This window comes from Lates calcarifer, linkage group LG18, assembly GCF_001640805.2.
Source record: "Lates calcarifer isolate ASB-BC8 linkage group LG18, TLL_Latcal_v3, whole genome shotgun sequence".
Lineage (NCBI taxonomy): Eukaryota > Metazoa > Chordata > Actinopteri > Centropomidae > Lates > Lates calcarifer.
Genome location: NC_066850.1, coordinates 4,639,812 through 4,650,973, shown reverse-complemented (window position 1 = coordinate 4,650,973; position 11,162 = coordinate 4,639,812). Strand labels below are relative to the sequence as shown.

The 11,162-nt window shown below is 42.3% G+C and overlaps 3 protein-coding genes across 8 annotated transcripts in view; 1 reads left to right on the top strand and 2 right to left on the bottom strand.

Annotated features, from left to right (window-relative positions):
* Positions 1-15: 15 nt before the first annotated feature.
* On the bottom strand, positions 16-1,386 carry lyrm5a (LYR motif containing 5a). The gene is made up of 3 exons (XM_018700477.2): positions 1,252-1,386; positions 978-1,050; positions 16-880 (listed from the first exon to the last, which is right to left on the bottom strand). The coding sequence occupies exons 2-3, from the start codon at positions 1,020-1,022 to the stop codon at positions 668-670; spliced, it is 258 nt and encodes an 85-aa protein (XP_018555993.1). The 5' UTR covers positions 1,023-1,050; positions 1,252-1,386; the 3' UTR covers positions 16-667.
* Positions 1,387-1,397: 11 nt separating this feature from the next.
* dnai7 (dynein axonemal intermediate chain 7) lies at positions 1,398-7,683 on the top strand. Of its 2 annotated transcripts, none has more exons than XM_051077590.1 (16): positions 1,398-1,453; positions 2,021-2,105; positions 2,316-2,404; positions 2,574-2,678; positions 2,847-2,984; positions 3,097-3,231; positions 3,336-3,439; positions 3,557-3,715; positions 3,810-3,960; positions 4,044-4,134; positions 4,370-4,536; positions 4,640-4,799; positions 4,974-5,188; positions 5,268-5,426; positions 6,021-6,134; positions 6,644-7,683. In XM_051077590.1, exons 1-16 carry the CDS (start codon positions 1,403-1,405, stop codon positions 6,917-6,919), a joined length of 2,199 nt encoding a protein of 732 aa, XP_050933547.1. In that variant the 5' UTR covers positions 1,398-1,402; the 3' UTR covers positions 6,920-7,683. The 2 variants fall into 2 exon arrangements, with proteins under 2 accessions (XP_050933547.1, XP_018555984.1); XM_018700468.2 differs by having other exon boundaries at positions 4,367-4,536.
* The window catches only part of lrmp (lymphoid-restricted membrane protein), a 29,206-nt gene continuing 25,060 nt past the window's right edge, over positions 7,017-11,162 (bottom strand). The window contains exons 36-39 of one of the 5 annotated variants that reach the window (XM_018700458.1): positions 11,043-11,141; positions 10,017-10,145; positions 8,253-8,407; positions 7,017-8,048 (exon numbers count right to left, since the gene is read on the bottom strand). In XM_018700458.1, the coding sequence (XP_018555974.1) occupies positions 7,906-8,048; positions 8,253-8,407; positions 10,017-10,145; positions 11,043-11,141 (526 nt within the window). In that variant the 3' untranslated portion in view covers positions 7,017-7,905. Of the gene's footprint in view, positions 8,049-8,252; positions 8,408-9,034; positions 9,062-10,016; positions 10,146-11,042; positions 11,142-11,162 lie in introns of all 5 variants that reach the window. The other 4 variants (XM_018700461.1, XM_051077589.1, XM_018700463.1 and 1 more) reach the window with 4 other exon arrangements.

Below are 11,162 nucleotides of genomic sequence, written 5' to 3'. Positions count from 1 at the left end.
TCTTAAAAACACTGGTGCATTTATGCAAAATTTATTTTTGATTTCTGTCTAATAGTGCATACATACATAGTCATGTACATTCACTCTTCAGGAAATATGACCATGCATTTACAAATATATACACTAAAATACAAAATACATTACATACATATATTATGATTCGGTCAGACTGATACCTCTGCTTCTACAGTTTCTTACCAGACCAGGTGGATGTCTGCATCTTTATCAGCCATTTCAAAGTATGTAATGAATTTACTGACCTGATGAAATGTTGATTTACATCAAACCTGGCCTAGCACCTTTTCTGGAGGAAAATGTGATATCAGCACACAGTATTTGAGATTAAAAACACATTAAGGTGCAACTTGTGTATAAAAAATACAAAGCACAGTCTGTAACAGCTACATCATCACTTTCTGGCACTTATTGCAAATGGATGTGTCATTTCCCTTATGAGAAAAGCACAGTTTATTTTTAAATAAGGGAAACTATAAGGAGTTTGTAATTTCTGTGGGGTGTGTTTTCAATAGGTGTGTGTGAAAATAAAAGACTGCTGCATAATCTGAGAATATACATATTGACTATTATTGACCGTACTTTGGCTCACTGCTCCCGCTGCCTGTATTTCATTTCAGAAAACATAATCTGAAGCTGTATTTGCGTGTAATTATTCTTCTGGTTCATAATACCTCTTCTTCATGGTTCGATATTTCCTGAGGAAATAAAGAGCCTCCAGCTCCTTGATGACAAACTCGCCCCGGGCCACCAGCTTTTTGATCTTCTCAGGGTCCGTCTCGTCTTTATTCTTCATGAAGGCTGACTTCAGGCGCTCTCTGAAATATACTGGTCCTTTGGGATACTCACGACCAAGATACAGCAGCTTTGGGAGGACAACAAACACACCGTTTCACATGATCAGCACAGGGTATAACCGTAAGTTGAGTGTAAAAGTGTGTGTCACTGACTGGTTTACTTACATTTTTGTAGAGTTTGATAACCTCACCCCTGAAAGGGTTGGCCATGACAGGAACGAGGTGGCCTTTCACACCTCTAAAACGAGAAAATGAAAAAAGAAACGTTAACAGAGAGAACGACCACAGCAGAGACAAGAAAACTAGTGAGCGTGAGTGAGAGGAGCCAGTATGACAATAGAGTTAGCCAGCTAGCTAGCCTGTTAGTTAGCATTCACCATTTACTACATCTTTCACAAACTCTATGAACAACCATATTAAACAGCGTATTTATATTTACACGTGTTATTTTGTTGGGTAGGTTTGCTCGAGGTGTACTCAAGAGACGTCTCCTTTTCACTTTGTCCTTCCTTAAACCTCAGTTGGACACTCTAGCCGTATATCGTTTCGTCTTGTGTCGTAAATAAAAACAGATAACCACGCATGCGTAAATGTTGCTATGGTTACATAGACGCTCGAGTTTTCAGTTCAGCTTCAGTATGGTGAGTTTTTAACATTTTTTCGTCCCAATTGTCCTTTTTTGGCCTTAAACCTTATGATATTCAAATGATATAAACAGCAGGGTTTAACGGCGAATATAGGTAATGGTTACATATGCAAAAAGTAAGGATAAAGATAAAGTAAGTTATAGGATAGTGAGGTCAGTGCTGTAGTTAGTAGCGCTGCTTAGCAAGCGAGTTAGCAGGAAGTACCTTTAATTCTACATTTTCTTTATAGTCTTCATTTTCATACTAACTTTGCCTTGAATTCAAATCTTAAAGCCTGCCATTCTTGAACTCTCTCTCTCCATGTTTTCTCCTGTGAATGATATTGCCGCCCAAGAAAGGAAAGGTATGAGCAAGAGGCAGTCAGCACATTCTCTCCTTTATAATCACATTTCGATCTTATATTCAAATCAGTTGTGTAGTCAAAGACACAGAGTAACCATCCTCCACCTCATTCAGTCAGTGTGCATCCACCTTTTCCTAAACTATTTTCCGAGTAAGTACAGATAAGACTACTGATCTGTCCCTGTTTAACACTCGCATCAATGTTTTGCTGGTTTGAAGTCATCCAAAAAGGGACGGAAGCTGTCCAAAGCTCAGAGGGCGAAGCAGCAGGAAGAAGAGGAGGCGAGGAGGCTGCAAGAGGAAGGTAAAGCTTTGTTCATAGATCCCTGTTAATTCTAACTGGAGCAAAATAATGACGTAGAGACTTTGTAAGCACTAGAAATCATGCAATGTATAGTATTTAATAATCTGTTGTGAGGTTATACCAGTCACAGTGTAGGAATAAAAAAGATTACTACCGTTTTAGGATACATTTTGAGGTACTGTCTACATCCTTTGTGTTTTTTCTTTGCAGAAGAAGCCCGACTACAGGCAGAGAAAGAGGAGAAGGAAAGGCTTGAAAGAGAGAGGAAGGAGAAGGAGTTAGAAAGGCTAGAATTAAAGGTAAGATATAACAGCAGGTCAGTCATGATCATTGACTGTAATACACATTAAGCAATGGAGTATTGATTATTTGATTATTTTTCCTTTTGAGCATTAATTCTGTTTCAAACTAACCTTATTTGTTGTAGACAAGTCCTGTAAATTCCTGTAAATGTGGCTCTACCTACAGGACAGAGAGCGCAGAGAGGATGAGCTGAATGAACTACGCCATCTACTGGAGGAGAATCATACCACAGTGACCAAATGGAAAACTGATGCTGTGGAGAAAGCCAAGGTGTGTGTTTCTGTCTGTGTGAGTGATTTAGAGAGAGGAAGACTTCACATTAAAAAAATAAAAGACTAGTATTGTTACCAATGATCTTTTCTTCCTGTGTAAACAATTCAATAATGATTATAATTTATCACAGCTGATTATAACATAGAGTGTGTTTTTTGTGTGCAGTGGGAGAGGTACATGCGCTGTGATGGTACCCCTGACCCAGCAGTACAGCAGGAAATGAACACATATATCAGCTTATGGAGAGATGACCCAGAGGTCAATATCACACCTGTGCTCAAGCAATGTCATCTCGCTCTACAGGTCTGTATTACATGTATAGATGTGTCTTGCAGTTACTTGAAATGTATTGTGTATTATTTGCTATATTCTAATGTTACAAAATCTGCGAGCAAGTTCATGTTATCTTTTATAGCTAGTTGAGGAGCTGGAGGCTCTGCTCAGAGATGTTGCAGATCCACTAGAAGGCCAGAAGTACCAGGGGGCCCTCATCAATTTGCAGGAGCTAATCCACTCTAAACACAGCCTCACCACTGAGGAGATTCTCAAGGTACAAGAATTAGAATCGCTCACGTGCTCACATTGTGGAAGTACTTATTGTATAAGGAAGTAAACCACTCCTGTTTTTTGTGTTGGGTGTCTCCTTGGCTACAGAGGGCCAGTGCAAACATCGACACTGAAACAGGCAACATGCAGACCGTAGTGAAAGACAATAACATTACACTGTGTCTGTGGGCCAACCTTAAGAAGAATCCAAGGTGTGTGTATCGTAGAAACTACTACAATAATATTATATGGGTTATATGTGACAATAAAAGAAAGGTCTGCAGCTGGAACACTGATTAGCACTCTTTGATTCTGACTGCTTCATGCAGGTTTAAAGGTTTAAACTTTGAAGAGGTGGGCCTTGGCTTTGAGCTTCCCAAGCAGCTGGCTGTGAGTGACATTGCTGTACGGATCCTCCACACACACTATGACCACCTGTCCTTGCTTGCCAGGATGGCTCACCTGAGAATACACACACCTAGCCACAGGTCTAACATCACTGCCAATACAATTATTACCATAATTTCTTTTGCAGTAATAATAATGCTGGTAACACTATCCTTCTTGTCTGTTTGATGTCAGATCTCTTGCAGGGGGTAATGAGGTTCCAGTAGACATAGATCTACCTGAGCAGGGGGAGACAAAAGAAGAGGTGGTGAAGGATGACAACGAGACACAACAGCAACAAGCGGACGAGGAGGTGCAGTCCATTCAAGGATTAGAAGGCAGGAAGGTAAAACAAAAGAGAAAGTGACTGGGTGAGTGTTCCTAAATTGAATATGGTGTTCTCATTCTTATTGTGCATGTATCTCACAGAGTGCAGCCAGTCTACAGTCGAGGAAAAACAGTCCCCAGCCTGCAGAAGGGCAAGGGAGCCAGATACAGACACAGATGGAGGCGGTTGGTGGTAAGATGCCCAATCTAACACCTCCTGATGCTCCAAATGCAAACACAGAGACAGCCACACTGCACAGGATTTAACCCTGCTGTCACTCAAACTGATTGACAGGGTTTGATACATAGACTAACACTGTACACCAACTATATATATAAGTTACTCATGTTTTTTTAATGCTGATTAAAAGTTGTTTACATCAATAGTTTTTATAAACAATGGAGTAAACCAAGTTTTCTCTCAGCAGAGGGGGACTTGACGTCTACCTCACTGCAGCTCACAATGATGGACGGCAGTGAGCATGTCCAGGCGGTGGACTTGATGCAGTACTCGCCTCTGGGTGGGGTCTTCTACTATGACGTGTTCCACCTCCCACCACAAGCCCACCAGGTCAATGACTGGGAAATCAGACAGGTGAATAGGAAAGAGTTCCAGTCCCCGTTTTCACCAGGCGCTGCTGCTGACCCCTGAAGTTGACCTCCGCTTTTCTATTTTTCTCATAATTTGCCCTCCATAGGTGCTGAACACAGGGCTACAAGTGTTTCCCTACCCCACAGAGAAGTCCAGCTCGGATGTCGATGAGACCCTCATCTGCCCTCCTGTTGGGGTGTCTGTGATGCTGCCCGACTCTGTTGTCTTCTTGGAAACTCCCCAAGTAGCTCGTTGGGATTCTGCAGGTAAGACAAACAGGAACACAACCTATATGATACTCAATGTAGAAAACCATTGAAGATAGTAAAAAAAATAACTGTATGGAAATGGAAATGGAAATGGCAATGGCACATCAGATCATGAAATACATTTGAAAGTCACCAAATAGTCACAGACATGACAGTTGCTCTCTGGTCCAGGTAAGCAGTGGAGGATGGACGGTATCACTGATGTGTCTTATGAGGAGGAAAACGCCAAGATCTCCTTTAAGATGGGCTCCTTCCAAGCTTTTGTGCTGATGCAGGAAACCTACGCCAACCTTCCCTTTCAGAGCTGGGAGCTCAGGCCACTGGGCCAAGACTCTGCTGTTTTCACAGTAAACGGAGCACTCATCGATCTCAGTATCACAATCCAGGTAGAAGACAGGAAAGAACTGCACTCACATAAACATTTCTTCTGCATGAGAGAAAAGCTTGTGTTACTTTTAACGACAGGGTGACCAGTGTATGTTGCAGTCAGAGCGGGAGAAAGGCCTCTCTCACCTGCTAGGAAAGTGGATGAGCAGCCCCGTTCTGCAGAGAGCCATGCTCAACGCAGGGATCAACATCTTCGTGAGCGAGCACACTGACAAATATGTCAGCACCTGTGCCAAGGTCTGCACCTTCTACGTGTTGGCTTTTAGAATAAGAGAACAAGATATCAGGTTTGGCTCTGAACAAATCAGTGTTTGCAACATAATGTCTGGCATGTTTCCACATACCAGTGAAAAAAAGGACAGGAGATGTTCAGACATGTTATCCATCTCCATTGTTTAGGCTGGCAACACACTGTCTTCACAGTGCCATTTGTCCTTCTTAAGTATATTACACAATGTTTGGAGCAGTTATTTTAATGGAGTTCACAGAAACAAGACCAAGCTCTGTGGGACTGGTCTTAGGCAGAGCAATGCTTCCAACGTAATACTAACATCTGCATGCAAGCATACTCACAGTGATAAACCAGACATGTAGATTAATATAGTTAGAATGCTAACAAGTAAAGCTGAGGTTGATGGGAATCTCATTTGCATTCAGGACAAGCCACAACATTAAAATACTATTTACTTGTAAACAACCTACACACCATTAGAGCCACAACAATTATTATATTTTTTAATTTATTGCTAACACTTGTTTAAATCTGAGTAGATTACAGTCCAACATTTTTCTCGCTTATAAAACGTGCTGTGTGGTTTCCCTCCTCTTCAGGACCCACTTACAGAACATGCTGCCTACGAGCAGATGGCCCTCTTTGCCTCTGCGTGCGCTTTCTCATGGAGCAAGTGGAACGCCAAATGTGGAGCTGAGCATCTGGTCATGCAGGTAGTCTTGCTCACACATAGGTAACAGCTCTTTTAACTTAACATTTCACTCCATTCTCCTCCCACTGTGGAACGGCTGATTCCCTGTGAACCCCCCTCCACTGGAGAAAGGAGGGAGTATGTATCTCACCCTGTGCACACAGTCACCAGACATCCATCCATCCCAACCACTTCCTCACTGGCACTGTGACACATAATTAAGTGTTGTCAATGCAGCGATAAGGACCACACCACAACCAGGAATTTACTTTTACTTTGGTTTTCCTCAACACAAACATATTTGACATTTACACACCAGCAGGAAAAGCATGGCACATATATAATCTTGTCAAAATGAGGAAGAAGGAAGTGCCACAGAGTTAACTTGTCTAGCAGGGAGCACCTGTTTCTCACTAAAAGACAATGAGGCTATTGGTAATGGTTAAGTGGACAGAACGAAAATGCAAACACAAAATTTACTTTAATTTCTGTTTTTTTCCTCTTGGTACTTATTGTTCTTCTCTCTGCCAGGTGTGCGAGCACCATGGGCCCGGCCCGGTGCCCAGGGACTCGTGGAGTCTCTACCTACTGGGAGCTCAGAGGAGTCAGAAGCTGGAAATTACAGAGAAGAGTGAAGCTTTCTCTCCAGACCATTATCCTGGCAGTGAGTTTCACTCAACCTTCATTCACATGCTGCAGGACAACATGAGCACTGATGGCATAGTGAGGACCAGAGAGTCTAATTATCTGTTCATTGATACAGTACAGAGTCTGCTCTGTGCCACCAGGCCCCTCGTGTATTCTTAAACCTCTAACCTGGTCGCATTTTTTAAAGTTAATTAAATACATTTTAAACACCTGAATTTAAAAAGTATTTTGGATGCACATAAGAATACACATCTGCTATTGTAGAATTGGCTACTTTATTTGTGCAAACTTTCACGCATCTTCTTTGGAACATACAAAAGTGTATGAAGTTGAAAACGGTGACCACCACAGCAAGAATGTAAGGGAAAATAATAATTAAAAAAACCTTTGGTGTTAAAACTGTAACAATGTAGAATTATAACTTAACAAAAATAAACATATTCACATCTCCCCACTCAAAACTAACAAACTCATAAATATAGATTTCAAAAACACTTAAAAAAACACTTGAAATCAAAGTTTTATTACCAGTGTTTATAGACTTAAAAGAAATGAATTAAATATTCCATTTAAAAGGCTGGCAGTCCCCTGTGTCCTCAAGTGCATGAAATGTGTTCAAAAAGCCATGTGGGACAATCGGAGCCATCGTCCATGATGACTGTCAATGGAAAACTGCACTGTGGCCCATTGTATGATATGGATCAGTGCTATCATTCTGATTAAGCTGTGACATGATCGGTCAGCACTGACAACTGATCAAGTCTGATTTGACAGATTGTGTTGGGTCCAGGTAGACAGGTACCAGCAGCACTGATAGTAAAACTGCATCATAACGTGTTAGAGTTTGAGCAGCCCACTGTAAAGGACATGTAACTGCTTCTCCTCTTAAAACACATTCACACACACACACAGACTAACTAATTTTGCAAACGTGATGTGATGTATAAAATCCTCCATAGGGTTAACTATCCCCTGAGGACTGGCCAGTGCTGTCATATTTTAGGAATCTTCAGGCACCAATAAACATCCAAACAGCCTCCGCTCAGGAGTGGTGCTCTGTCCTTTCTGAATCATCACCCAAGTGCACAAACAATCTCCGCAGAAGGCTGATGGCCAATAGCACCATCCACCTTGGGTCTCAGAGGTTAGACGGGAGGCTGCCCATTGTGGCGGAGCCCTGTGTACGGCCACAGCAGCTGCTGGATGGTCATCCAGGAGTCCCCGGTCCCCACAGGGGCAGCATCTACTGCTGGCTGCATGACCAGACTGGCCAGCAGAGCCAGGAGACCTGCAGGGGATGACAAAGAACTGGATGTAAATATCCAATGTGTTGACTTTTAGGCCTGTAACACTCAAGAAAAGATTTATAAAATGTCTTATAAAGTATGCTTTTATTTAGAGAGAACTCAAACTCATAATACACATGCAAGCTGTATAAAAAACTGAAAAGATGTGTATCTTTAAACGATTACTACTGGACAACCAACAGTACCTGCCAGCACCACCACCATGGCCAGCCAAAGCCAGAGCCCCCTGCCACCTCTGGCTACAGCTGCTGCTGCAGCTGCCCGGGAAGAGGTCAGACTGTGGGACAAAGACTGGGCCATTCCTGGGTCTGTAGATGTAGGGCTGGAGGAAGGGCTTGGACTAAAGGAGAACAAGGGAAGAGAATGTTACCACAAGATGGACAGAAAATGAGACATGGATGGACACTGAGAAGAAAAGAAAAATGGTATCAGATAAAGCAAGAGAGTGAATAAGTTACCAAAAATGACACACTGGTATGGGAGTAAGTCATCACAGAACAGTGTCTTGACAAACTTTCTGGTTAAACCAGTGGGTCATTTGTGGTAACTTATGCAATGAATGGCAGGGAGTGTATTAGCTGCAGCTAGGTGCAATCTAAAGTCAGCTTCAATGAAGCACATTTAACCAAACAGTGTTAAAGATGTAAAACCATTCACATCATCTTCATCAGCATTACGAAAAAGCTGTCAGCAACACAGTTAATGGCGCTTGGCATGGAGGTGGATTTGAGCAATGACTGGTTAGGCAAAGGCAGCAGACATTTTTGGCCTGGAATATGACAACAGCAGGAGTGGTGCTTCAAAACACTTAACCGTCATTATGAGAGTCAGTGCAAGGTTGTAAGTGGCCTTTGATTGGCACTCCTACATGATAAATACAGGCCTTTAGCATGCGTTTATTGTTTTTTGGACAGGGACAGAATTTACAAGCACTTCCCACTTTGGATTCTCCTCCCTACACACTTACAGCATAACAAACAGCTCATCCTGACTCCTGAGCGATGTGGAGGGAGGAAAAGAGGAAAGGAAAGTTCAGAACAACACATGATCTGCTTGCACAAAATAATCAGTTACCCCACAAAAATCATTTTAAAAAATAGTCCAAGCGTAGAGGTTTGCAAATAGAATTGTTAAAGTGGCTGAACATGTTAGTAAATGACAGAAGACAAAGCCCAGTAAAGATGGATTGTTATCAGTTAGATGCTTTGCACAGTGTGAGTCAGAACTTGAGATCCATGCATGAAATCACAAAGCTTCCAATACAGTTTGGTATGTTGGCATACACTGATCTCAAGTCAGTCAACAGCTGAAGGAAAAGGTCCATTTTTGGCCCTTGATCTGTAAACGTGATTAAAAGCCGCTGAACCCCTGGAGCAAAGAGGAAACTAGTCCAGCACAGACCCATGTAATGAAAGAGTCTCATCATTTAGGCGGTTCCATATGCTCACCCAACTTTTTCAACAATAAGACGTGATGAAAACACTCAAGTGTAGTGTACGATTTGCTGCTCAATATTACAATTACAGAAGAATTACTCAGCCTGAACGTAGCTGGTGAAATCTTAAACACTTGGTGGTGTATCAGAAATTCTGTGAAGCCCTGAATGTCAAGTCTCCACCACACATAACATGAATTCTGTTACAATAAACCAAGGGAGTGGAGGGACCGAGTAGTTTGCATGAGCAGTGACAAAATAACAAAAGGCACTACCTACAGAGTTTGACAGGAAAATCTAACCTGCCACTAATTCCAAGATGTTGTGTACACATTTATGTGTGTGTGGTCCCTGCTCTAATGTCTAAAATGATCAGAAAACATTGAGTTTAGAACGAATGGAACCTAAGCACAGCTAAATGATGAACTCTTTTACAGTGCAGCTAGCCTCTTGGCTTTGCTGGCAGAAAGTGGTGCTGCAGTTTGGCTAGTGGTGGGTATTTGGTTGGACTAACGTCTTGAGGGGCAGAATGAGGGAGGTGAGTTTGTTGCCCAGCTCACTGAGACTGGACCTCCTCCTCTCTGCCACCGGCTCCTCCTTGTGCTCGTCCTCAGACTGGCAGTCGGTGTTGTCGCAGGCCATCCTGTGGGCATGCGTGGGTCAGGCATTCACAAACACACTGTTCATTTGCACATTCAAATACAAGCACAGCCACATCACCACACCCATTCTGTATTGTGCACATGCCATGCACACATGAACATTTCATGCATATGCAGCCAACACAAGCAGGCAGATGCAGATACCCTGACATATTCACTGATAAACATTCACCTGCTGTAAACACAGAGATCCCTGATAAAATCATGTTTGAAATATATAACGACATATGCCCCAGCAATACAAATTACATGCTCCAATATTATATCATGGACCCACAAAGCAAGTTCAGACCTTTCAGATATTTGGAGAGCATTAATTCATATAATTAAGCGTCAGTTTTGGCTTAGCTTGTCAAACAGGGAAATTTTGCTTTCATTGTCCAAACATATGAAAGCATAGAGTATGGCACCATTTAAATAAAAAGTCCACAGTGTCTCTTACTTTATACAGAGACACAAAGGAAAAATGTGCTAGATTTGGTAAATGTAACAAAGACCGTAAGCTTCTGATAAACAGTTCACCATTCGAGGATGGACCAGAAGCATTAAAGATGGCTGCCACGTGGTTTGATGTCATCACTGCTTTTTCCTGGTGTCAAAGGACAATACTGCTGTTGGCACATTAAGAAATATTAGGGCCTCTTTTAATTTTTGTAGAAAGTTAGTTTAGTTTCAAGCAAAAATTATTCTCCAATGTTACTTGGAGAAATGTGAACTTGGCCATGACAGGACCCAATGGACTATAACCGTCAACCGTCTTCTCCACCATCAGTCATGATGTCGCACCAGAAAGCTGCCATCTTTAAGCATCTGTAAGCACAGTGAAAGAGTTTGTGTGATGCAGCCAGCGTGGTGTCCCTCTCCTCTGCATTTCTTACCCCTTCATCATGAGAGAGGGCTCTTCAGTGTCAACCCAGGCCGCAGAGCTAACAAAGCGCTTTAGTGGAGGGCGCGCCGTGCTCTTCCCTGCCACATTCCTGAAAACCACCGTTATCACA

What these genes read in the sequence shown, in the direction of transcription:
- lyrm5a (XM_018700477.2), bottom strand. Translation starts at nt 1,022, where the DNA reads ATGGCCAACCCTTTCAGGGGTGAGGTTATCAAACTCTACAAAAAT. An exon ending in TTATCAAACTCTACAAAAAT is followed by an intron (nt 881 to 977) that starts GTAAGTAAACCA and finishes GTCCTCCCAAAG; the next exon opens with CTGCTGTATCTTGGTCGTGA.
- dnai7 (XM_018700468.2), top strand. Translation starts at nt 1,403, where the DNA reads ATGTTGCTATGGTTACATAGACGCTCGAGTTTTCAGTTCAGCTTCAGT. An exon ending in AAGGATTAGAAGGCAGGAAG is followed by an intron (nt 3,961 to 4,043) that starts GTAAAACAAAAG and finishes TGTATCTCACAG; the next exon opens with AGTGCAGCCAGTCTACAGTC. An exon ending in ATGACTGGGAAATCAGACAG is followed by an intron (nt 4,537 to 4,639) that starts GTGAATAGGAAA and finishes TGCCCTCCATAG; the next exon opens with GTGCTGAACACAGGGCTACA.